The sequence below is a fragment of the Tamandua tetradactyla genome, chromosome 2 (genome assembly GCF_023851605.1).
Source record: "Tamandua tetradactyla isolate mTamTet1 chromosome 2, mTamTet1.pri, whole genome shotgun sequence".
In the NCBI taxonomy this organism is placed as follows: Eukaryota; Metazoa; Chordata; class Mammalia; order Pilosa; family Myrmecophagidae; genus Tamandua; species Tamandua tetradactyla.
In genome coordinates this window covers 99,793,261-99,818,953 of record NC_135328.1, presented here as the reverse complement: position 1 = coordinate 99,818,953, position 25,693 = coordinate 99,793,261, and the positions used below count along the sequence as shown (strand labels likewise).

At 37.7% G+C, this 25,693-nt stretch overlaps 1 protein-coding gene across 11 annotated transcripts in view; it reads right to left on the bottom strand.

Moving 5' to 3' along the window:
- The window catches only part of CFAP95 (cilia and flagella associated protein 95), a 218,905-nt gene that overhangs the window by 107,823 nt on the left and 85,389 nt on the right, over positions 1-25,693 (bottom strand). Inside the window, exon 1 of one of the 11 annotated variants that reach the window (XM_077148403.1) lies at positions 21,039-21,128. The exons of 8 other annotated variants lie outside the window; for them this stretch is intronic. In XM_077148403.1, the coding sequence (XP_077004518.1) occupies positions 21,039-21,088 (50 nt within the window). In that variant the 5' untranslated portion in view covers positions 21,089-21,128. Of the gene's footprint in view, positions 1-19,952; positions 20,187-21,038; positions 21,129-25,693 lie in introns of those variants that run through there. 2 more of the 11 variants (XM_077148399.1, XM_077148408.1) reach the window with 2 other exon arrangements.

Below are 25,693 nucleotides of genomic sequence, written 5' to 3'. Positions count from 1 at the left end.
TAAATAAATAAATAAATAAATAAATAATATATAGGGTAGATGGAAATACTACTGGTCAATGAGAGGCAGGGGTAAGGGGTATGCTATGTGTGCTGGTTTGAAAGTGTTGTATGTCCCCTAGAAAAGCCATGTTTTAATCTAAATCCCATTTCATGAAGGCAGAATAATCCCTATTCAATACTGTATGTTTGACTCTGTAATTAGATCATCTCCCTGGAGATGTAACCCAATCAAGAGTGGTTGTTAAACTGGGTTAGGTGATGACATGCCTCCACCCATTTGGGTGGGTCTTGAGAAGTTTCTGGAATCCTATAAAAGAAGAAACATTTTGGAGAATGAAGGAGATTCAGAGAGAGCAAAGCAGAATGACATAGCCACAAGAAGCAGAGTCCACCAGCCAGTGACCCTTGGAGATAAAGAAGGAAAATGTCTTTCGGGGAGCTTCATGAAACAGGAAGCCAGGAGAAGAAGCTAGCAGATGATGCCATGTCTGCCATGTGCCCTTCCAGATGAGAGAGGAACCCTGACCGTGTTCACCATGTGTCTTTCCAGATGAGAGAGAAACTGACTGTGTTCGCCATGTGCCTTCTCACTTGAGAGAGAAACCCTGAACTTCATCGGCCTTGTTGAACCAAGGTATCTTTCCTTGGATGCCTTTGATTGGACATTTCTACAGACTTGTTGTAACTGGGACATTTTCTCGGCGTTAGAACTGTAAGCTAGCAACCTATTAAATTCCCCTTTTTAAAAGCCATTCTGATTCTGGTATATTGCATTCCTGCAGCTAGCAAACTAGAACACTATGTATGAGCTTTTTCTTTTTTCTTTTTATTTCTTTTTCTGGAGCAATGCAAATATTCTAAAAAATGACCATGGTGATGAATATATTACTATGTGGTGATATTGCAAGCCATTGACTGTACAACATGTATGGAATGTTTGTTATGTTAAGTATGTTCATGTTTGTATATTGCTTTGGTTTGTCAATTAAAATAAATAAATAAAAAGAAAAAATAAATAAACATACCACATAAATACAAGGTGATAATAGGGCAGTATAAGGAAACACTGTATTTTATGCATTTTTCATAAACCTACAACTATTCTAATAAAAGAAATCTGAAAGACAAAAAAAAAATGAAGGAGAGTTTTTAATATTCACAGATAAACAGAAAATCAAAGTTCATCAACAAAAGGCTGCCCAACCAGAATTACTAAAGTTCCACAGGTTGAAAGGAAAAGACTGGAAAGAGTGACTTTGAGTAGTGTGAAGAAATGAAGATTATCAGAAAGGACAACTAAAATGGTAAATGCAAAATCCAAAGTATTATATCTTCAATATACAATTCTACTTTTTTTTTACAAACATTCTTAACATACAAACATTTCATATATGGTGTACAGTCAATGGCTCACAATCCCACCACATAGTTGTATTTATCACCATGATCACTCCAGAAAAAGAAAGAAAAAAGAAAAAACTCATATATACCATACCATTTATCCCTCCCTCTCATTAATTACTAGTATTTCCACCTACCCAATTTATATTAACCTTTGTCCCCCCTATTATTTGTTTATTTTTTATCCATTTATTGTACTCATCTGTCCATACCCTAGATAAAAGGAGCATCAGGCTCAAGGTTTACACAATCACAAAGGCACATTGTAAAAGCTATATCATTATATAATCATCTTCAAGAAACAAGGCTACTGGAGCATAACTCTAAAGTTTCAGGTACTTCCCTCTAGCCACTCCAGTATCATAAACTAAAAAGGGATATCTATATAATGCATAATAATAACCTCCAGGATAACGTCTCATCTCTGTTTGAAATCTCTCAGCCACTGACACTTTATTTTTTCTCATTTTTCTCTTCCCCCTTTTGGTCAAGAAGGTTTTCTCAACCCCTTGATGCCAGACCTTGGCTCATCCTGGGACTTCTGTCCCACATTGCCAGAAAGATTTATATCCCTGTGAGTCATGTTCCACATAGAGGGGAAGGGCAGTGAGTTCATTTGCCATATCAGCTTAAAGAGAGAGGCCACATCTGAGCAACAAAAGAAGTTCTCTGGGGTGACTCTTAGGCTTAATTTTAAGTAGGCTTGGTCTATCCTGTGCAGGAATAAGTTTCAAAGGGGTAAACTCCAAGATCAAGGGCTCAGCCTATTGATTTGGTTGTCCCCCCTGCTTGTCAGAATATCAGAAATTCTCCAAATGGGGAAGTCAAATATTTCCCCCTTTTTCCCCATTCCTCCAAGGGGACTTTGCAAATACTACTCTATTCACCATCCAAATCAGTCTGGGATTTATCAGTGCAGCACACTAACTTGGACAAACCAACAAAATCTCATGCCCTATTCAAGATTCCGTGTACTTATGGTGTTCAACTAAACTGACCATACAAGTTAAATTAGGAAATGCACTACCCAAAATATAAATTTTGTAACAAATAAACATCTCTTCCTTTAGTCTCACATAGAATTTGAACCTTTAAATTATGGACAATATAATCCTTTACCCAGTCCTCTGATATATACTGTAGTCCTATCCAGATCAGCTTCATTCATATATCTACTCAATGTCTGATCACTTTGTCAGCTTTTTAAACAGTTTCTGTATGTGGTACTGTTGACTTTCTAGCTTCAGAGCTCTAACTCTGAGCCTCAGGTGATAACTCTACTTTTTAATTTCTAGAAGAGTCAGAATACAATTGAACAAGAAAAGACATTTCATAATAGTAAACATGCAAAACATAAAGTGGGACAAAAACAACATAGAGAGGGAAAACAGATATGGGAGCAGAGATTGTGTATGCTCTTTAAGCTAACTTAATAATTTAAAAAGATACCAACTTAGCTCTAAGAGCATACAGTTTCTGCTTCCATATCTGTAGGTTATTTTATATAAACCCCAGGATAACCACAAAGATATAGATAGATACAGAAACAGAAATGAGAAGGGGATCGGTCTGATACATCAGAAAAGATAAACTATACAGAAAAGAAGTTTGCAATAAAGGGAAAGAGAGACAAAAAAAAAAGATATGACATATAAAAACCAAAGGACAAAATGGTTGAACTACTACCATAGAGTAATAACAAAGAATGTTATTAAACTCTCCCAATCAAAAGACACAGATTGGCAGAAGCAATAAAAAAAAAAAGTATGATCCAACTATATGCTGTTTACAAAAACCTTAGACAAAAAGACACAAATAGGTTGAAGGTGAAAGGTTGGAAAAAGATATTCCATGCAAACAGTGACCAAAATAGAGCTGGAGTATACTAATATCAAACAAAGGTTGGAAAAAGATATTCCATGCAAACAGTGACCAAAATAGAGCTGGAGTATACTAATATCAAACAAAATAGACTTTAAGTCAAAGGCCATCATGAGAAAAATAAGCACACTATACATTAATAAAATATATATTAATAAAAGGGACTGTTAAGTTTGCTAATGCTGCCAGAATGCAAAGTACCAGAAATGGAATGGCTTTTATAAAGGGTATTTATTAAATTTAACAAATTTACAGCTCTAAGGTCATAAAAATGTCCAAACCAAGGCATCCAGAGAAAGATACTTTGGCTCAAGAAAGGTCGATGGCATCTGGAACACCTCTGTCAGCTAGGAAGGCACATGTTTTCCCTCTCTATGTTGTTTTTGTCCCACTTTATGTTTTGCATGTTTATTATTATGAAATGTCTTTTCTTGTTCAATTGTATTCTGACTCTTCTAGAAATTAAAAAGTAGAGTTATCACCTGAGGCTCCGAGTTAGAGCTCTGAAGCTAGAAAGTCAACAGTACCACATACAGGCACCTCCTGGTCCTTTGGCTTCTGGTTTCAAGCAGCTTCCCCAGGGGCGTTTTCTTTCTGCATCTCCAAACATCTCTGTCTGTGCTGGCTCTGAGCTTTTTCCAAAATGGTTCCCTCTTAAAGGATTCTAGTAAGTGGGTGACTGGGTGGAGACACATCTCCATGGAAACCACCTAATCAAAAGGTCCCACCCACAATTGAGTAGGTTACATCTCCATGGAAACAGTTTAGTAAAAAAGATCCCTCCCAAACAATAAATCTTTCTCATAAGATTAGACTAGGAAAAAGAAAATGGCTTTCCTGGGGTACACAACAGCCTCAAACCAGCACAGGAACAATCCACCAAGAAGAAATAACAAACATAATATTTAGGCACTTACCAATGCCCCCAAATACATGAGGCAAACATGGCAAAATTTAAGGGAGAAATAGACACCTCTGCAGTAATAGTTGGAGACTTCAATACAACACTCTTCAACAGAACATCTAGACAGAATATCAATAAGGAAACAGAGAACAGGAGTAAAATGATAAATTAAGCAGACCTAAGGAGACATTTAGAGAACACTACACCCCAAAACAGCAGAATATGCATACTCCTCATGTGCACATGGGTCATTCTCCAGGATAAACCAAAAGTTGGGTCACCAAAAAGTCTCCATAAACTTAGAAAGATTGAAATCATACAAAACCTTCTCTAATGACAATGATAAGGCAGAGAGCTGGAAAATTCACAAAGATATGGAGGTTAAACAACACATTCTTAAACAATCAGTGGGTCAAAGAAGAAATCAGTAAATATCTTGAAACAAATGAAGTGAGAACACAACATATCAAAACTTATAGGATACAAGGTGCATGGGTGGTTCAGTTGTAGAATGCTCACCTTCTATACAGAAGACCTGGGTTAGATTCCCAGACCATGCACCAAAAAAAAAAAAAAAAAAAAAAAAGCAAACTCATGGAATACAGCAAAGGCAGTGCTGAAAGGGAAATTTAAAAAGAAAAAAGAGTTAAACTCAAAGACATAACTGCACACCTGGAGGAACTAGAAAAAGAACAGCAAACTAATCCCAAAGCAAGCAGAAGGAAAGAAATAAATGAAATTGAAAAAAGAAATACAAAGAATTAATGACACCAAAAGTTGGTTCTTTGAGAAGATCAATAAAATTGACAAACTCTTAACTAAACTAACAAAGAAAAAAAGAGAGAAGACATGAATTAAAACAAATCAGAAATAAGAGGGGGAATATTAATATTGACCCCAAAGAAATAAGAAGTGTCATAAGATAATATTATGAACAACTGTATGCCAACAAATCAGAAAACTTGGATGAAATTGACAAACTCTTAAAACTTACACTGACTCTAGAAGAAATAGAAGACCTCAACAGACCAATTACAAGAAAAAGACTGTATCAGTCATCAAAACCTCCCAACAAAGAAAAGCTTAGGAACAGATGGCTTCACATGTGAATCTTACCAATCATTCCAAAAAGAATTAATACCAATCCTGCTCAAATTCATCCAAAAAATTGAAGAGGAGAGAACACACCCAACTCATTCTGTGAAGCCAATATCACCCTAACACCAAAACCAGATAAAGACATTACAAGAAAAGAAAATTACAGATCAGTTTCTCAAATGAATATAAATGCAAAAATCCTCAACAAATACTTGCAAATCAAATCCAACTGCACATTAACAGAATCATACACTTTAATTAAGTTGGTTTTATCCCAGTTATGCAAGGGTAGTTCAACATGAGAAAAATCAATTAATGTAATACATCACATTAACAAATTGAAGGGGGAAAAAACACATTACCATCTCAATTGATGCAGAAAATGCATTTGACAATATTCTTTCTTGATAAAAACACTTGAGAGATAGAAGGAAATTTCCTCAACATAATAAAGGGCATATATGAAAAGCCTACAGCTAACATCATGTTCAATGGTGAAACACTAAAAGAATTTCCTCTGTTTCAGTTTGCTGAAACTGACAAAATTCAATATTCCAGGGATAGGTTGACTTTACAATGGGGATTTATTAACTTAAACATTTACAGTTCTGTGGCTGTGAAAAATGTTCAAATTAAGGTATCAATAGGACAATACCTTCTCCCCAAAGACTGGCTACCAGCAATCCTCAGCTCTTCTGTCATATGGCCAGGCACGTGATGATGTCTGCTGATCCCTCCCTTCTCTCTCACGTTTCATGTTCCAGCTTCTGGCTGCTTTCTCTCAGCTTCCTTAGGGTTTTTTATGTGTCCTCTCACTGTCTTATGTCCTCTTATAAAGGATTCCTGTGAGGGGATTAAGATCTATCTGGGGCATGTCTCAACACAAATAACCTAAGTAAAATGTCTCACCTACACAGGACTACACCTACAGGATCGGATTAGCTTTAAGAATATGCTTTTCTAGGATGCATAGAGCATCTGAGATTCATGTCTGGAACAATATAAGGATACCAACTGTCACCAATATTATTCAACATTGTACTGGAAGTTCTAGCCAGAGCAGTTAGACAAGCAGAGAAACAAAAGGCATCCAAGTTGGAAAGGAAAAAGTAAAACTTTCACTATTTGTAGATAATATGATCCTGTATAAAAGTTTCAAAAAATCAACAACAAAGCTACAAGAGCTAGTAAAATAATTCAGCAAAATGGTGGGGTACAAGATCAATATGCAAAACTCAGTAGTGTTGGGTAGGCCACGGTGGCTCAGCAGGCAGAGTTCTCGCCTGCCATGCCAGAGATCCGGGTTCGATTCCCAGTGCCAGCCCATGTAAAAACAAAACAAAACAAAACAAAAAAGAAGAAGAGAAAATTCAGTAGTGATTCTATATACTACTGTGCAAGTTTGAAACTATTATGTATCCAAGAAAAGCCATGATTTAATCTTTTTAAAACATTTTTATTGCAATATATAACATACATACAAAGCAAAGAAAGAAAAGAGCAATAATTTTTTATCACATAGTTGTATATTCATCATCATGATCATTTCTTAGAACATTTGCATCAATTCAGAAAAAGAAATAAAAATAAAACAGAAAAAAGTTCATACATACCATACCTCTTACACTTTCCTTTCGTTGATCCCTAGCATTTCAATCTAAATTTATTTAATTTTGTTCCCCCTATTATTTATTTTTAATCCATGTTTTTATTAATTTTTATATTTTTTAAAAAATATAACAACAAACAAATGCAAACATTCTTAACTTTTGATCATTTCGTTCTACATATATAATCAGTAATTCACAATATGATCACACAGTTGCATATTCATCATCATGATCATTTCTTGGAACATTCACATCTATTCAGAAAAAAAATCATACATACCATACCTCTTACCCCTTCCTTTGATTGATCACTAGCATTTCAATCTAAATTTATTTTAACATTTGTTCCCCTATTATTTATTTTTATTCCATATGCTTTACTCATCTGTTGATAAGGTAGATAAAAGAAGCATCAGACACAAGGGTTTCACAATCACACAGTCACATTGTGAAAGCTATATCATTATACAATCATCTTAAAAAAACATGGCTACTGGAACACATCTCCACACTTTCAGGCAGTTCCCTCCAGCCTTTCCATTACATCTTGACTAACAAGGTGATATCCATTTAATGCATAAGAATAACCTCCAGGATAATCTCTCAACTCTGTTTGGAATCTCTCACCCATTGACACTTTATTTTGTCTCATTTCTCTCTTCCCTCTTTTGGTCGAGAAGGTTTTCTCAATGCCTTGATACTGAGTCTCATGTCATTCTAGGATTTCTGTCCCACATTGCCAGGAAGGTCCACACCCCTGGGAGTCATGTCCCATGTAGACAGGGGGAGGGTGGTGAGTTTGCTTGTTGTGTTGGCTGGAGAGAGAGGCCACATCTGAGCAACAAAAGAGGTTCTCTTGGGGGTGACACTTAGGCCTAATTTTAAGTAGGCCTGACCTGTCCTCTGTGGGGTTAAGTTTCATATGAACACACCTCAAGACTGGGGGCTCAGCCTATAGCTTTGGTTTTCCACACTGCTTGTGAGAATATCAAGAATTCAACTTGGGGAAGTTGAATTTTCACCTTTCCTCACCATTCTCCAAAGGGGACTTTGCAAACATTTTTTGATTCACTGTTTAAATCACTCTGGGATTTATCAGGGCATCACTCTGAACAAACCCACAAAATCTCATGTCCTACTCAAGGTTCCATGTACTTATGGTGTTCAATTAAGCTGTCTACATAAGTTATATTAGGAAATGTACTAGTCAAAATATAAATTTTGACCCAAATAAACATTTTTTTGCTTTAGTCTCACAAATAAGTTGAAGTTTTAAAATATTAATTATCATCTATTTTCAGCACCCTGCAGTAATGACATTCCTTTGTTCTTCCTCATGCAAAAACATTTTTTAAATTTGTACATTTAGTCACTATCATTATACACTCTAGGCATTCCTAGATTATACCATCTCAGTCTTTATCATCTATCTGTCTTTCTGATTTTCATTTGTGCCCCTTTATCATTTTGAGGAAGTTCCCTTCTGTTCCTATCCTTTGAAGTGTTTTCAACGGGAAAGGATGTTGAATTTTGTCAAATGCCTTTTCTGCATCAACCAAAATGATCATGTGCTTTTTCTGCTTTGACTTGTGGATATGGTGTATCACATTAATTGATTTTCTTATGTTGAACCATCCTTGCATACCTGGGATGAATCCTACTTGGCCATGATGTATAATTCTTTTAATGCGTTGCTGAATTCAAGTTGCCAGAATTTTGTTGAGGATTGTTGCATCTATATTTATTAGAGAGATTAGGCTGTAGTTTTCTTTTTTTGTAATATCTTTGTCTGGCTTTGGTATGAGGGTGATGTTGGCTTCGTAGAATGAGTTAGGTAGCTTTCCCTCCTCTTCAATTTTTTTGAAGAGTTTGAGCAAGATTGGTACTAATTCTTTCTGGAATGTTTGGTAGAATTCACATGTGAAGCCATCATTCCAGTTCTTCCCACTTCCATGGTTTCTGCTGAGAAATCTACACATAGTCTTATTGGGCTTCCCTTGTATGTGATGGATTGCTTTTATATTGCTGCTTTCAAGATTCTCTCTTTCTCTTTGATATCTGACGTTCTGATTAGTAAGTGTCTTGGAGTACGTCCACTTGGATCTATTCTCTTTAGGGTACGCTGCACTTCTTGCATCTGTAATTTTAAGTCTTTCATAAGAGTTGGGAAATTTTCAGTGATAATTTCCTCCATTAGTTTTTCTCCTCCTTTTCCCTTCTCTTCTCCTTCTGGGACACCCACAACATGTATATTCGTGTGCTTCATATTATCATTCAATTCCCTGAGTCCCTGCTCATACTTTTCCATTTTTTCCCCTATACTTTCTTTTGCTTGTTGGATCAGATGTTCCAGCCTCCAGTTCACTAATCCTATCTTCTGACTCTTGAAAGCTGACATTGTTGGTTTCCATTGGTTTTTTTTTTCATCTCTTCTACTGTGCCTTTCATTACCATAAGTTCTGTGATTTGTTTTTTCAGACTTTCAATTTCTTCCTTTTGTTCATTTCTTACCTTCTTTATATCCTCCCTCAATTCATTGATTTAGTTTTAATGAGGTTTTCCATGTCTGTTTGTACATTCTGAATTAATTGTTTCAACTACTGTATCTCATTTGAATTGTTGGTTTGTTCCTTTGACTGGGTCATATCTTCAATTTTCCTAGTGTGATTTGTTACTTTTTTCTGGTGTCTAGACATTTAATTACCTTAATTAGTTTATTCTGGGGACTGTTTTCACTTCTTTTACCTAGGATTTTCTTGCTGGATGAATTGGTTGTCTGTATGTTCTTTGACATTCAGTTCAGCTTATTCTGGACCACTAGCTTAGGTTTTGTTTAACGGAGGAGAATTTTTCGGTTCTTGTTTTCTTGCTCCTTGCACTACCTGTATGGTGCCTTTTCCCCCCACCCTTAGGAGGGTATACTTAGGTATTATAGACCCCTGCTGGATTTTCCCAGACCAAACTGGCCTCCTGTCAAGAGCAAAGAGTCACCTGCGTCAGTTTTCCCTGAGGGTGAGACCCAGCAGGTTGAAAGACTTTCCTGTGAAGTCTCTGGTCTCTGTTTTTCTTATCCTTTCCAGTGTGTGGAGCTTGTCTGCCTACAGGTCCCACCAGCATAAGATGATGCGGCACCTTTAACTTTGGGGGACTCTCCCTGCTGGGGGCGTGGTGAAGACAGAGGAAAGGTTGTAGGCTTGTTTTAATGGCTTCAAATTACCAAGCCTGGGGTCTGAATTCCTTGAGGGAGGGATTCCACCTGAGTTGGGCTTCACCCCTCCCCTGGGGAAGGCACAGGCTCCAGACAAGCTCTCAGACAAGCTTGTTTCTGCCTATGCCTGGGCAGTTGCAGTCTGAGAAGCCCTACTGCTGTATCCAAAGGCAGTCAAGCCTTTGTAGAAACACAGTCACAAAAACCTGTTTCTCTTTTTTTATTTTTCTGTCAGCCCTGCCCCCTTGGTGCTGGGGCAAAAATCAGCAACCTCCACTTTGACCAGGTTCACCTGAGCTGGGGGCCTATTTTTAGTAGTCAGAATTTGTGAATTAATTCCACACTTGAAGCTTAGTTGTGCTCAGCCCATGCTGATAAAGTCTCTTTCCTTTTCCCTCTGGGAGGTAGCCTGCCGGAGAGGGGTGACGGCTGCTGTGGCTTGGGGAACTCACAGTTCTGGAGAGGATTGCAGCTGGTCCAGCTGGTCCAGACTGAGGTATGCTGTGTGTCCGGTCACTGACGTGGCCCGAGGAGCTGTTCTGTACTGTTCCTCGTTATTTAATAGCTGTTCTGGAGGACGAACTATATCCCACATCTTATTAAGCCGCCATCTTGGCACCTTCTCCCCATGATTTAATCTTAATCCAATTTTGTGAGGGCAAACATTTTGTTTAATCCTGATTCAATATTGTAGGGTGGAAATTTTGATTAGATTATCTCTGCAGAGGAAGTGAGATGAGTAGATGTTCTAGTTTGCTAGCTGCTGGAATGCAGAATACAAGAAACAGAATGGCTTTTAAAAGGGGGAATTTTTCAAAACTTATCCCACATTCTTCTTACCTACTGTACCGGTTTGAATCTGTGGTGTACCCAAGAAAAGCCATGTTGTTTAATCCTTGTTCAATATTTTTGGGTGGGAATTTGATTAGATTATCTCCACAGAGCTGTGACTCGCTCAATTGTGAGTATTAACCTTTGACTAGAGGGAGATGTGACTCCACCCATTTCAGGTGGGTCTTGATTAGTTTACTGGAATCCTTTAACAGAGGAAACATTTTTTGGAAAGAGTAGCAGCAGCAGGAGAACCACAAGAGCACATGCAGCCAGAGACCTTTGGAGATGAAGAGGGAAAACACCTTGTGGGGGCAGGGGAGCTTCATGAAACAAGAAGCCTGAAGAGAAAGCTAGCAGATGTCACCATGTTCTCCATGTGCCTTTCCAGTTGAGAGAGAAACCCTGAACTTCATTGGCCTTTCTTGAGTGAATGTAACCTCTTGTTGGTGCCTTAATTTGGACACTTTTATAGACTTGCTTTAATTGGGTTATTTTCACAGCCTTAGAACGGCAAACCTGCAACTTAATAAATTCCCCTTTTTAAAAGCCATTCTGTTTCTCGTATTCTGCATTCCAGCAGCTAGCAAACTAGAACACCTACTCATCTCACTTCCCACAACCCCTACACCCTTACCTAGAAAGAAATAGTGAGTTAAAGAATGGAAAAGCTTGGCAAAAAAGTACTATTGTCACTCCATGAAAGGAAAGACATTATCAACATTATGGTAAGGTGGCCCCCATCATCTAGTGGGAGATTCTCATAAGGGTCGGGGGATGGCTCAGGCAGAGGTACTTGGATATAGCACTGATTTTTCTAATTCAAGTGTACTTATGGGGAAATATCTGGGTCATATGCTGTCTTACAAGGGTTCATCTTTCAATTAAAAGTAAAATTGTTTTATTTTGGTCAATGCCAGTCAGATTTAGCAAACCTTCACAGAAAGATCAAAGCTCAACAATTCTATAACTACTGGTTTTCAGATAAAGACTTTGATTTGAATTTCTTAAAAGAGAATAGCATTGAAAGAAAAATGGAGTCAGGGTAAAAGGATAACATCTCCTGAATTCCATCCTGAAATAGAAAATAAAATGCTTTCCCCCAAAATCTGCTACATTCAAAGCTTTTGTAGGAATGTGCACATGTTGAAAAGTAAGGACATAGGACTAGATTAAAAATAACCATGGCCTAGGATCCACCATTATAGTACACAGATAAGAATGAAAGGGCATTTAAACCAAATGAATGTGAATAACATTATCCTTTTTACCTAACATAAACTAGCAATTAAAAAGATATAAAAAAGACTGATAACAAACCATGAAACGTGACTCAGGCTCTGAGAGAGATAAAGTATTGTGTCTAAATTCAGATCATCTAGAGAATGTTTGCTTCAGGCGAAAAGCTGTACAAAATGATGTTAAATTCTTTTAAGTAATTTTATTTTACTCTCATTATGAAAATAATGCACTTTCATAATAGAAAATTTAGAAGAAGCAGGGAGCAAATAGAAGGACAAATAATTCATAAATCCACAAGCCAGTAATAAATACCTTGTATTACATGGTGAATATTCTTCCAGTTTCTTTTTTATCCATATAGATAATTTTTTTAAACAAAAGTCAGTATATGCTGCTCTTTAAAAACGTATTCATACTGAGGTTATATTTTCAAATATTAATCTTTGTACTTTGTTTTCTGAACTTCCTTTAAATTAATCTTTGCTCTAATGAATCAGCGGCACTACATTTGGGAAGAGAAATAAAGGGTTGCTGATTAACTTCCAACTGACAAATTTTTTTTAAATCCTGAGCAGCTATTTTTCTTGAAACTCAGTCATTGTGGAGAAATAAAAGATATTCTAATTCCTTAAGCGTCTATAAACAATAAGAACCAGAAGCTCTCACATATGCCAGTAAGGTGACCTAATAATATATTTTTGAAGTAGGACACTTTAGAAAGTGAAAAGGAGTTTTTAATAATTCCCAGGCCAACAGGAGTAAACTGGACTATTCTGGCAAACCAAGGCAGACCACTTAGCCTACCTAAAAGGGATTTGGATAGAAGCTGAGTTCAGTCTCAATGGGGCTGCCATTTTAAGAAATGAAGTAACCCCATCACTGATGCTAGGGGCTGGGCTGCCTAAGCCAGGGCCTGGGAGAGGGCAAGTCTGACACGCACAGGGATCTGTAGTGTGAGCAAGCAGCAAAGAGGGACCAAGTATGTAAAAGCAGACACCAGGACCTCAACAAACAATAGGATTGATCACATATTCACCAGCAGCAGGCTTCAGTGACAGATGCTGGAGAAAGGAGGCAGTGAGCAAGGAGAGCAAGGACCCACACTTAGATCTGAGGACCTTACTTCCTGACCACCAAAAATCACATAACCTCAGTCCCTGGCACACACACAGATGCCATTGGGGAAAGAAAAAAGAAGAGGGGAAGAGACTTAGAAAGAGTGGGCCCTGTTCTGACAGACTATTTTAAACTAAAACAAGCTGTTTAAATGAAGAGACAGATACCTTTAATTTGTGTACTGGGTTGAATTGTGTCCCGAGAAAGATACGTTCAAGTCTTAACCCCTGTGAATGTGACCTGATTAGGAAATAGGGTCACCACAAATGTAACCAAATTAATATGAGGTCACGTTGGATTAGGGTGGGCTGTAAACCAATAACTGGTGTCCTTGTAAGAGGAGGAAATTTGGACACAGAGACAGAGACATGGAGAGGAGAATGCCATGTGAAGATGAAGACAGAGACTGAAATGTTGAGCCCACAAGCCAAGAGATGCCAAGAATTGTTGGCAAACACCAGAAGCTAGAAAAGATGCATGGTAAAGATTCCTCCTAGTGACTTCAGAGGAAGCATGGTCTGTAACACCTTGATTTCAGACTTCTAGCCTCCAGAACTATGATATAATAAATTTCTGTTGTTTTAAGCCATTCAGTTTCCAGTGATCTATTAAAGCAGCCTTAGGAACTAATATAATTGGTGTGCATGAACTTTTCTCTATTAACCAGCAATTGAGAACTATGGGATTGGTTCTAGAAAATACATTTTATATATGTATCTCAATTGTAGTATGCAAATTTCTAATTCTGTTACCCTCTAGATAGTGAACATATTTCCATGTCATTAGTCTGCTATGACATCAAACTTAAATGGTCACATGACATTATAATTTAGAACTTTTTAAACTATGAATTAAGAAATGAAAGCGTATTTTTGAAGTATAAATATTATTTCTCCCAATATTAATTCAAAATCTCCCTGGCTCCTGTCACTTCCTAGTGGTAAGTCATGTAGGTGTTGCAATGAACTAGAACAATACAGGTTTACCCCCATTTTTATATTCTTTGCCATTCTAAAATGGAAGTCTATTGCACTGAATTTTTGTACGTTTACTTATATAGTAGTGACCAAATATGCTTAAATGCTGTTCCATTGCATGAGCATCATGGCTATGAAAATCAACTATGGCTTTATTACAGATTTCTGCTATCCTATAATCCTTTGTCTCAGTATGGGGTCCCAGACTGCAATGCCTTTTGGGTTTCTATGTTTTTATGTTCTATGTTCATTTGTTCATTTATCTGAGAAACATTTATTGAGTGTACACTGTGTTCTCATCCCTTGTCCTGAGGCTTGTTCTTCTCTCATCTCACTATTGACCACAAAAGCTTCTTTAAATCCTCTTCTCTCTCAAATTCTATGTTCTGTGTATGGAAACCACACAACCAAACTTGTTCAAAATGTGCACAAAATAAGAGTTAGTAGGCTTTCCAATGTGAATCTGAGTCTATAATAGAGGAAGAAGGATAGAGGTTTATTAGAAGGGGAAGCCCTTATGGATCCCAGCAAAGAGGTAGCAAATTTTGTTACTAAGAGGATTTAGCTTTTTCTTTATCTTTTTCTTTGGTCCTTTAGTGTGTGTTGGAGAGGTGGGGAGATGGGCTTGCCCGATAGCTAAGATCTACATAACTCTAAAATGTCCTCACTCATGTGAAGGATGCAATACTTCCAGGTTAATCCCCAGGGAAATGGTTGATTGAATATGGTGTAAAAAGAAATAAAACAAAATAGATTTACTATAAGAGATTTAAAATGGAGTTGGACAGCCATTCTGCATTACTCTTATGCAAATCTTAGCCAGACATCACAAACTGCCAAATAATGCAAAGCCTTAAGCAGCAAGGTTCCTTAAAACCCAAGGCCATCTGGATACCATAAACAAACCACAAGATAAAGAACTCACTAAACTCATCTGAAGAACAATTTGAGTACCCCAAATATCCACCAACCAGAAACAATATATCTAATCTACTTTTTCTTTAAAAACCCTTTCTTGTCATTGGTAACAGAGTTCAGCAGGAGTTAGAAACAGGGTAAGACAATGGGTAATTGAAGCTGAAGGGATACAGACTGTGCAACAGGACTAGATACAAAAACTCAAAAATGGACAGCACAATAATACCTAATTGTAAAGTAATCATGTTAAAACACTGAATGAAGCTGCATCTGAGCTATAGGGTTTTTTTTGTTTTTGTTTGCTTGTTGGTTTGTTTGTTGTTGTTGTTTTTTACTATTATTACTACTTTTATTTCTTTTCTTTATATTAACATTTTATATCTTTTTCTGTTGTGTTGCTAGTTCCTCTAAACTGATGCAAATGTACTAAGAAACAATGATCATGCATCTTTGTGATGATGTTAAGAATTACTGAGTGCATATGTAGAACGGTATGATTTCTAAATGTTGTGTCAATTTCTTTTTTTTTTTTCTTTCCGTTAATAAAAAAATTAAAAAAAAAAAAAAAAAAACCCTTTCTTGGAAATGCCAAGATAGCACAGGATTTGTGATGCTACCTGTATCTATGTTCCCCTAATTGCAATTCTAGGACCCTAAATAAATACCTTTGCTGTCCTGCAGCTTAGTTATTTCTCAATTGACAATAGGAACAATGGTACAGAAAGTTAGAAAATACAGACACTCAGTTTTCTATTTAAGTTCATTAAATTAAAAGTCCTGGTGCCTTGACTCTGAATTCAGAGTACCTCAAATACATACCAATTCTTTGTTCAAACAGTGTAATACAATGTAAGTCTGAAGAGCTTCACTGAACGATTAGTTTTCCCCTCTAATTCTAATTAATTCTCCCAAATAATTCTGTGTATAAATCTTTGGAACCCTCAGGTTGCCTACCCCACGATTGTCACATTTTATTTCCCTTCCTTCTTCCCTCTTTCTCTTTGTTATTTTTTTCCTATTGTGGGGGGAATTGAGGAAAAAAAAAAAGAGTAAAATGACTAGGCTCTTTAATTTTGGGCTTGGGCAGGAAAGACAAGTAATTTGAAATTACAACTACATAAATTAGACAAGTAATTTGAAATTACAACTATATAAATTAACCAGAGTCCTTAAACTCTGTATTAACTATCTCCATAGGGATCTGAATGATTTTTTTTTGCTTTAAATTATCATTAATTAATTAAAATATAAGAACTACCCTCACACAAGAGAATTTAGTAAGTGCAAGTTTAAATTATTCTGAGTCTAGTATTCCATTATTCCAATGAGTGGGAGATTAGTCCAGTAGAAAATTTCTTTTCGACTCACAAATTCTGATGGAACTATCTGATGATCTGGCTCCATAAATGTTTCAGGAATGAGTAGGGAAAGATAATTTCTAGAGAAGTCATCTCACTCAAAAGCTCTGAGATGTAATGAGGGTGACACAGGGCTTGGATTACCACTCCAGCTGCAAGGGAAACACAGCTCTTTGGTGATGCCTCATCCCAGTAGTGGACAAGAGACATCCACTTTTGGCACCCAGGGTCTTGGCCCTGCCACCTCTTCTATTTTGAGAGCAAGTCACATAGCCACCTACATGACCAGGACAAATATTAAAGGTCAAAGAATGCAAAGGCTCCTCCTCCCCTAATAACCAAATCCCACAAGAATTTCCTGAAACTCCATTGTAACCAAATCTCGTGAGATTGTTAAACTTTATAAGCCTTTCCCTGGGCACACTCTCACTCTCTTTTCTCTCCCAGCTTTGGGTAGAGTGCAGACCTTCATCTCCCAACTGGCCACATTGGGGAATATCTTCCTCCTATCTATAAGCCCCTAATTAAACTCATGGGTAATCAATCTTCTGTCAAGCGTGTTCTTTGGTGTTGGGGTTGTGCTGGGCTAGAACATCCACCAACAACAGTACTGGGTATAGCTTAATCATGTCATTATACCCAACCGTTCTGAATATGCATAGCAGAGGTAAGGCAGCATTTCTCCCAGTTACAAATTTTATTTTGCAAGCATATGAGGTATAGTAGCTTAGTTGATCAAATACTCAGTTAAGAGCTCACCGAGACGGTGTGCTATAGATAGTAGGTGTCCATTGATTAAAAATTTTTAAAAAGCTCTAACAAAATATATTAAAATTCAGTAAAAGTTTTAATGTATCATAAAGTAAGTCAATATTCAGTAAATAATATAATCAAAATGCAGGAAGCCAAATGGCCAATGGCATTCACTTAGAATTTTATATAAATTGAATTTTATGCATTTTTATTAGGGCAGATCTTAGTAACTGGTTGAATATGGAAGTAAAGCAAGGATGCCAGCAGTTCCAGCAGCTAAGGGGAATGCATGTGTTTCTCACATTTTACTTGCCAACCATAGAGAATTTCTATATCCCTGTGGTACTGCTTTTAACGACTAGTCCATTGCACTTGCCTGTTCTTTCTCCTTCGTCCATCTATGGAGCTCGGATTTTCCCTTCCAAACCTTTCTATGGAAACCACACAGACACACACACACACACGCACACACACACATTAACAACGACCACTCCCTGCTATTAGCCTTGCTTCCAATTTCTATAAATTATATTTTACTGAATTTATTCACATTTTTCTCCTTTACTAAACTATGAAATTCCTCAAGGTCAATGACTACATCCTAAAACATATAAATAATATTTACGCTATGTGCCACACTGTACATTAAAAAGTGTTTCATACACTATACCTCATTTAATTTCACAATAATCCTATCACCCCCATTTTACAATTGTAGAAACGGGCACCAAGCAATTAAATCACTTTCCATGTTACATAGCAGCAGAGTTTGTATTCAAACATAGAGTGCAAGCTTTTAACCATTATGGTATACTACCTAAAATATATTAGCTACCATGTATTGAATGCTTACTATGAGCTAGTCATGGTGCTAAATGTTTTACACAAATAACCTAACTGAATCCAATTTATCCATCTCTCTTTCACCAAAGGTGCACAACACATAACTGTAGGATTGTATTTAATTTCCCCTACAACTCAAAACTGTAGGATTGTATTTAATTTCCCCTACAGCACACTTCCAGCATTGGCTGGAATGACTTGAGGAGCTCCACCACCCTTCTCCCCTCGCCAGGGTTCTCATCTCCTTCTCATTTATGTTCTTCTGTGTTTTGTTTTTGATGTCTAAGACATTCACAAGGCAATTTTTCAAAGCCGTGGTATACAGGGAGAACAGCGCCACACCCTTGAGACAGATCTTTCTCATTAACAATAATTTCTAGTGGTGATTTAAATTAGGACTCAAATCCTTGTGGAGTAAGAGAAGCGTAAAAGAGCTTTGCCTGAGGGCCATGAATTGAGTGAGCCCCGAATGAGCCAAAAAGAGGATTTTCAGATTCCTAATGTGGCTTTTGGTTCCAAATCTGTATAATCTCTTACAATGAGTTTGAAATAGGCAGAACCAGTTTCAGAAATGAAAAGTAGAAGTTGGGGAATAGACTTGCGGGACAATTTAGGAAGTTTTCAGAGACAGAAATTAAAGGGCTCACATACATTACATGAATCACTGGGATCAAGTAGGGCTTCACCTTGGAGCTACAGTCAAAATCATTCATCTCTTTCAAAGGCAAAATTATAATATTCCGAAAGTTTTTATTGTCCACAGTATAGCCAGGAAGACTGACCCAAAGGAAAGAATCCTAACTGCCTTTAAACTACCCTGCCTTTTTCTCCCACTGAAATATCATGATTTTGCTTTTAATCATTGTGATACTTAATAAAACAAAATAATCTCTAAGTGAATTTTAATCCCTAAAGTCTAAAGCAGTGGAAGTAAATCAAATGTCTCCTAGGACCAAGTAACAATCGATAGAAGTGAAGTTACCAGAAAGAGAGCAAGAGTTAGTAATCAATGCTCAACTCCGGTACATTCATGTTTGCCAGGAAGAACGAGGTCCCCTTCTGCCAGGGCTTTCAACATTTCAAGAGAAGATGCAAACTTGGATTTTTATGTGAAATAAAAAATGTTGGCAACTCATTTATAAAAAAGAACTTTAAACACTGTGCATGACAAACTATGTCTGTTGGTTATACTCATTGAGAGACTCCAACTTGCAATCTCTGGCCAGAAAAGTCCTAGCATTCTCAGGGATATTTAAGGGCCTCTTTCAAATAGCTTAGTGTGGGCCACCCCCAACCCCAAGAAATGGCAGCCCTAGAGGTCATGCATCAGAACAGCTATGACTCTGGCCTCTTAATGGGCCCTGTCTTTAGGTTAGTACTTCTCTCAGAAATGTGATCTTCTGTAAACCTCTTCCCACTCCTTCCCCAAGGTGGAGGATCTATGACCTCAATGGCCAGGTAACTGGCTATAGCAGGTCTCTTGTGTGCAAGGGGAGCTGTTTCCTGAAGGTTACCCTGTCTCACCCACTCCTTGCTTCCCCCAACTCTCACTCTCATCCCTCTCTATTACTTCCTCCCAGGTCTGTTCCTTGTTCTTCCTCTCCTCTCTCCTCTCCTAGTTCTCTTGTCTTATTCTCTTCCCATCTCTTAGTTCTTTTTCCTTCTTTATCCCCATTTCCTAATTCTCTTCTGTTTACTCTCTCCTCCCCACTTCGGTCACCTTTCTATTGATCTCCTTTCCTCTCCCCGCCGAACCTTTCACCCTATCCTCCAGCCCCCAGCATCAGAGAACTGCGGAGAGCTAGCTCACCACGAATACACCAACACCGGCTTGGAGTATTTCTTGTGATGGGAGCGGAGTGTCAGGGAGCCCTTACGCTCCAACAAGTCCGTGGGTCCGAGTTCAAACCAATATTGCCGACTGCTGCACCTGTCCCGGCAGGCGCTGTCAAAACTCTCCATGGCTGCCCTGGAACGGCAGCCTTCTCACCTCTCCTTCTCCCAGAACCCACCCCACCAAGGTTCGGCGTCTCCACATCTCCTGAGCAACTGGAGGCGGGGTCAATGGAGAGGGCGGGGTTAGTGGAGGGGGCGTGGTCAGTGGAGGAGCGGCTTCCCTCAAGCCTATACGCTAGCCTTTACCGTTATGAAACTACACTCCCCAGAATGCAATGGGAGACTCTATTGTGCCACAAAAAGAAAAAAAGAGAGCCGAGGGAGAGCTGCTGGGATCTGTAGTTTCTACCCCCACCAGCCTACTCCTCCGGAAGTCGTAGGGCTGAGCTTGAGGGAGGCGGTGGGTCTATCAAATTTGGTCAAAGAATGGTAGGTTTGCAAAATTCTTGACCGCAGAACGGGGCAGTTCGGGTAACTACCTTACAGAAGTTCTTTTTACCATATGTCCCATCATCGGTTGCCTCTACACCTTCTGAAAGGAAGCAAAATACCTCCCTCAAACCTTAAAATATGTCCATTCTATACAGCTTTCCTACCTAAGAAAGAGGAATAGCGAAGACATTCAGCAAATCAGCTGAGTAGTTCGAGAATCAAAAGGCCTGGTTCCAATTTCAGCCTCACTGTTTCTTCCTCTGAAAAAGGAAGTCAGGCAGAGAAGATGTGAGGGCAGAAGGATCTGAGGTCCTTTCAGGGTATGAAGCTGAGAGACTACCTGTAGATTCAGCCTAGGGCCCTGAGAGCATTCAGCTCCCCAAGAGTTTTTAAGTTCACCTCATTAACTTTGACATTCTGTGGTAATACAAATTCATCACATCTTTTGTGTGATTAAGGATATAGGAGTAGGAGATTCCCAAAGGATTATTCGTGGCACCACCTTCAAGAAGTCATTGGATAGCTTGCTTATAGACCAAAAGAGTGCTTATTTCATTTTTTTACTTACCCCCTGTGGTAGTTAGATTCAGTTGTCAGCTTGGCCAGGTGAAGGCACATAGTTCTGTTGCTGTGGACATGAGCCAATCGTAGGTGAACGTCATCTGTTGCTGATTTACATCTGCAGTCGGCTAGGAGGCGGGTCTGCTGCAATGAGTGACGTTTGACTTAACTGGCTGGTGCTTAAATGAGAGAGCGCAATGTAGCACAGCCTAAGCAGCTTGGCATTCCTCATCTCAGCACTTGCAGCTCAGCCCAGGCCTTTGGAGATGGAGAAAGAAGTCACCCCGGGGAAAGTTGTTGGAACCCAGGGGCCTGGAGAGAAGACTAGCAGAGACCATCCTGTGCCTTCCACGTAAGAAAGAGCCTCAGTGGAAAGTTAGCTGCCTTTCCTCTGAAGAACTAACAAAATAAATCCCCTTTTATTAAAAGCCAATCCATCTCTGGTGTGTTGCATTCTGGCAGCTAGCAAACGAGAACACCCCCTAAAAAGAATATTAAACAACCTGGAATTCAACCCAACCTCATTTGAGCAATTGAATGGCATTAATGAGCATTAATGGACTTATTGTCAACTCTCCTGTTTTAGTTTGCTAATACTGCCAGAATGCAATATACCAGAAATGGGTTGGCTTTTATAAAGGAGATTTATTAAATTATAAATTCACAGTTCTAAGCCCATAAAAATATCCAAACTAAGGCATCCAAATAAATTGGGTTGGTCAAATCTCCATGGGAACAACTTACTCATAAAGATCCCACCCAAAAATATTTTTCATTTTTTAACATTTTTTATTGTGAAATGTACCTTATTTACATAAAAGCAATAAATTTCAAAATACATTGTAACAAGTAGTTAGAGAACAGATTTCAGAGTTTGATATGGATTACAGTCCCACAAGTCTAGGTTTTTCCTTCTGGCTGTTCCAAGACAGTAGAGACTAAAAAGAAATATCAATATAATGATTCAGCCATCATACTCATTTGTTAAATCCTGTCTTCTCTGCTGTAACTCCTCCTTCCCATTTGCTCTTTCCCCCAGTCTTTAGGGCTATTTGAGCTAGCCCATTTTAATTTTTTAATGTTGGAAAGGTCTGTGATAATACGGGATAGGGGGATAGACTAGCTGATGTTCTGGAGAGGCTGCCCCTCTGGATTTCAGGACTTATCTGACCTAGGAACCCATCTGGAGATTTTAGGTTTCTGGAAAGTAATCATAGTGCATGGAACTTTTGTAGAATCCACATAGAACCCTGGGTGTTCTTTAGTGTTGGCAGGAATGTTTTGGTTGGGGGTTGGCAAACTATGGAAATAGCAATATCTAGCTGAAGCTTGTATAAGAATAGCCTTCAGAATTGCCTCTCTACTCCATTTGAACTCTCTCAGCCACTGATACCTTATTATGTTACCATTCTTTTCCCCCTTTTGGTCAAGAAGGCATTATCAATCACACAGTGCCAGAGCCAGGCTCATCCTTGGGAGTCATATTCCATATGTCATGGCGACTTTTACCCCTGGATGTCATGTCCCATGTAAGGGGAGGGTAATGATTTTACTTGCAGAATTGGGCTTAAAGACAGAGAAGCCACATCTGAGCAACAAAAGAGGTCCTCTGGAAGTAACTCTTAGGCATAACTATAGGAAGGTTTAGCTTCTCCACTATCTAAATAAACTTCACAAGAGCAAGCTTCAAGGTCAAGGGCTTGGCCTATAAAGGTGGGAGTCCCTAATATTTGAGACAGTATCAGGGGTTTCCCTGGTGGTAAAGCTTAATAGTTCCATATTTTTTCTCCATCTCTCAAGGCACTTTGCTAATACTTTTTATTATTATTATTAGAAAAAATGTTTTTATTGACAAATCTACACACATACAGTCCATACATGGTATAAATCAATGGCTCACAATTACAATCACATAATTGTATATTCATCACCATGACTATATTTAGAACATTTGCATCACTTCAAAAAAAGAAATAAAAAGAAAAAAGAAAAAACATACACATCACATACCCCTTACCCTTACCTCTCCTTGACCACTAGTAATTCAATCTACCCAATTTATTTTATCCTTTATCCCCCTATTATTCATTTTTTTATTCATATTTTTTACTTATCTGTCCATACCCTGGATAAAACCACCCAGCAATATTAAGTGAGGATTAAAGAACATGGCTTTTCTGGAGTACACAACAGTTTCAAACCGGCATACCATCTAATCAAAGTCCCCACCCACAATTGTGTGAGTCAGGTCTCCATGGAAACAACTTAATAAAAAAGATCCCACCCAAATAATAAGTCTTCCCCCACAAGATTGTACAAGGAAAAAAGACATGATTTTGCTGGGGTACACAACAGCCTCAAACCAGCACACCACTTAACCCAATACAGTGGTTGTTGCTACATGCTATCATTTCAGAGTTTTCAATGAGCAAATGAATGGATGAGTATTATGTTGGATTATTATGGTACATTTACCTAAATTTCCATAAATTCCAGAAGTATCTTGCTTTAAGAAAACTGCATGTACACAAAAATTCAAACTTAAGAACAGTCAAGTTAAGAGATACTTCAGATTAAAAATAGATTCTCTAGTTTGCAAAAGATTTATTATACTGCTCCTGTAAATACAAAAGTGCTGTTCTGGATCAGTTTCACAAATTTGATTACACACAATCCCCAGTGCTTTTCTGTGGCCTGCTGTGTGGTCATTGTAGTATTTTAAGCCCCTATTTTACTGACAGCCACAGTAGACCATCTTATTTGAAGCCAAATAAATAGTTCATTGTCACTAGTCAAGTGCTAGCAGAGTGCTGACCACTATTTTAGCCCTTTTCTTCATGAAGGAATGAAAAGAAAAACAGAAGTTAATATTAAAAGGGTAAATAAGATCAATGATAAGCTCAACTTTAAAAGCTTTATTTTCTTCTGTGTTTACTAAATACTTTTCAATATCATCATGCTAGGATATAGATTAACAATGATGCATCCTCATGTTCAGATGCATTCCATTCTCTTTGCATATATCAGAACATTCTGTGAAATTTTTGTTTTGTTGATTCCTTACTGATAAAACAGGAATACAACAGTATTTATTGCAACATGTTTTTGTGAATATTATATGGTAATAAATATATTGAAAGCAGATACATGCCTAAGAAATGCTCCACCCTCAATCAAATTTCAACTACTATGTTACTATTACATCCCAACTTTGTCCTTATCAATTGAAAAGGTACCCCAAAATGTGGTGGTTATGTGGAATTTTCTAAATGTTTTAATTGTTTCTCAAACTTTGTCAGTTTTTTTCTTTGTCCAGCTAGATTTTTTAAATGTTTTTTATTGTAAAATATAACATATATACAAAGCAAAGGATGAAAAATGCAATAATTTTCAAAGCACACTTCCACAAGTAGTTACAGAACAGATCCCAGAGTTTGTCATGGGCTACCATTCCACCATCTCAGATCTTTCCTTCTACCTGCTCCAAAACACTGTAGGCTAGGAAGAATATTATCACAATATCATCACATAGTTGTATATTCTGAAGCTACTCTTATGCAAGCTTCATTTAGATAGGGCTAATTGCCACAGTCTGCTAAACCCCAATCAACATCACTTCCATTGACTCTTAAGAACACCTAGGGCTCAAACTGAGTCTCTATAAAGATTTCATGCACTAGGTTTGCCTTCCTGGAACATATTATTCCCAGAGGGTTCCTAGGTCAGATAAATCATGAAACTCAGAGAGACCAACCGCTCCAAGATTATCAATTAATTTCATCCCCCATCCTTTAGTGTGGACACTCCTTCTCAACATGCAAAAGTCAGAATGAGCATTACTCAATGTTTTTAATGAATAGCTTTTTAGCATCATTTTAATATGAAATTTAATAGTCTGAATCAGAAATATGTTGGCAAGATATTTGGAAATGTTACCAGTGATAATGATGGTTTTGTATTCAAACAGAATCTATTATCTTCAAGATCATAAAGCTTTATGCTTTATAAATATGAAATCATTGATCCTCAACACACCAGTTATTCCTATTTCCCTCAACTTCATTAAACCAGTGAAGTGTAGAGCTAAAGCAAGGCCTTTTATTTATATTACTCTCTTTTCACCATTATATCTTTAGAGTGAGAACATTAATGTCCAAGTACCTGAAACAGGACATCTCACGATAAACATAGCCAACAAAACTTGGGAAGTGGGAATTCTGTCATCTGAATTTATTTAAATAAATGTCTCTATTTATTTAATAATATATACTTGAAGCAGTTACTAAGAAGAACAGTACAGGATACTAAACCTAAAACAGATGCAAACCAGACAGATGTAAATGGCCACAGGGGCAAACTTAGCCATTTCCTTTCCCTTCCTGTTTTAACAAGCGTGTGCTCAATTCCCGGAAACGAGGACCTTGCAAAGTCACCATCAGTATGTCCTTCTCCCCAATTAAAATTTCTCTTCTTCATCAAATATCATTCAATAAGGCTGAGAAACAAGAATTTAAAATTACTTAAGAAAATTAATGTGTATCATCCAATAGTAAATCTAGTTTAAATACATTTAAAACCTGTACATAAAATGTCTATCACTCAGGAGTTTAAAACTAAGGATTTATGTCCTAATCAGTGATTGCATATTTTTTTAGCTCTTCA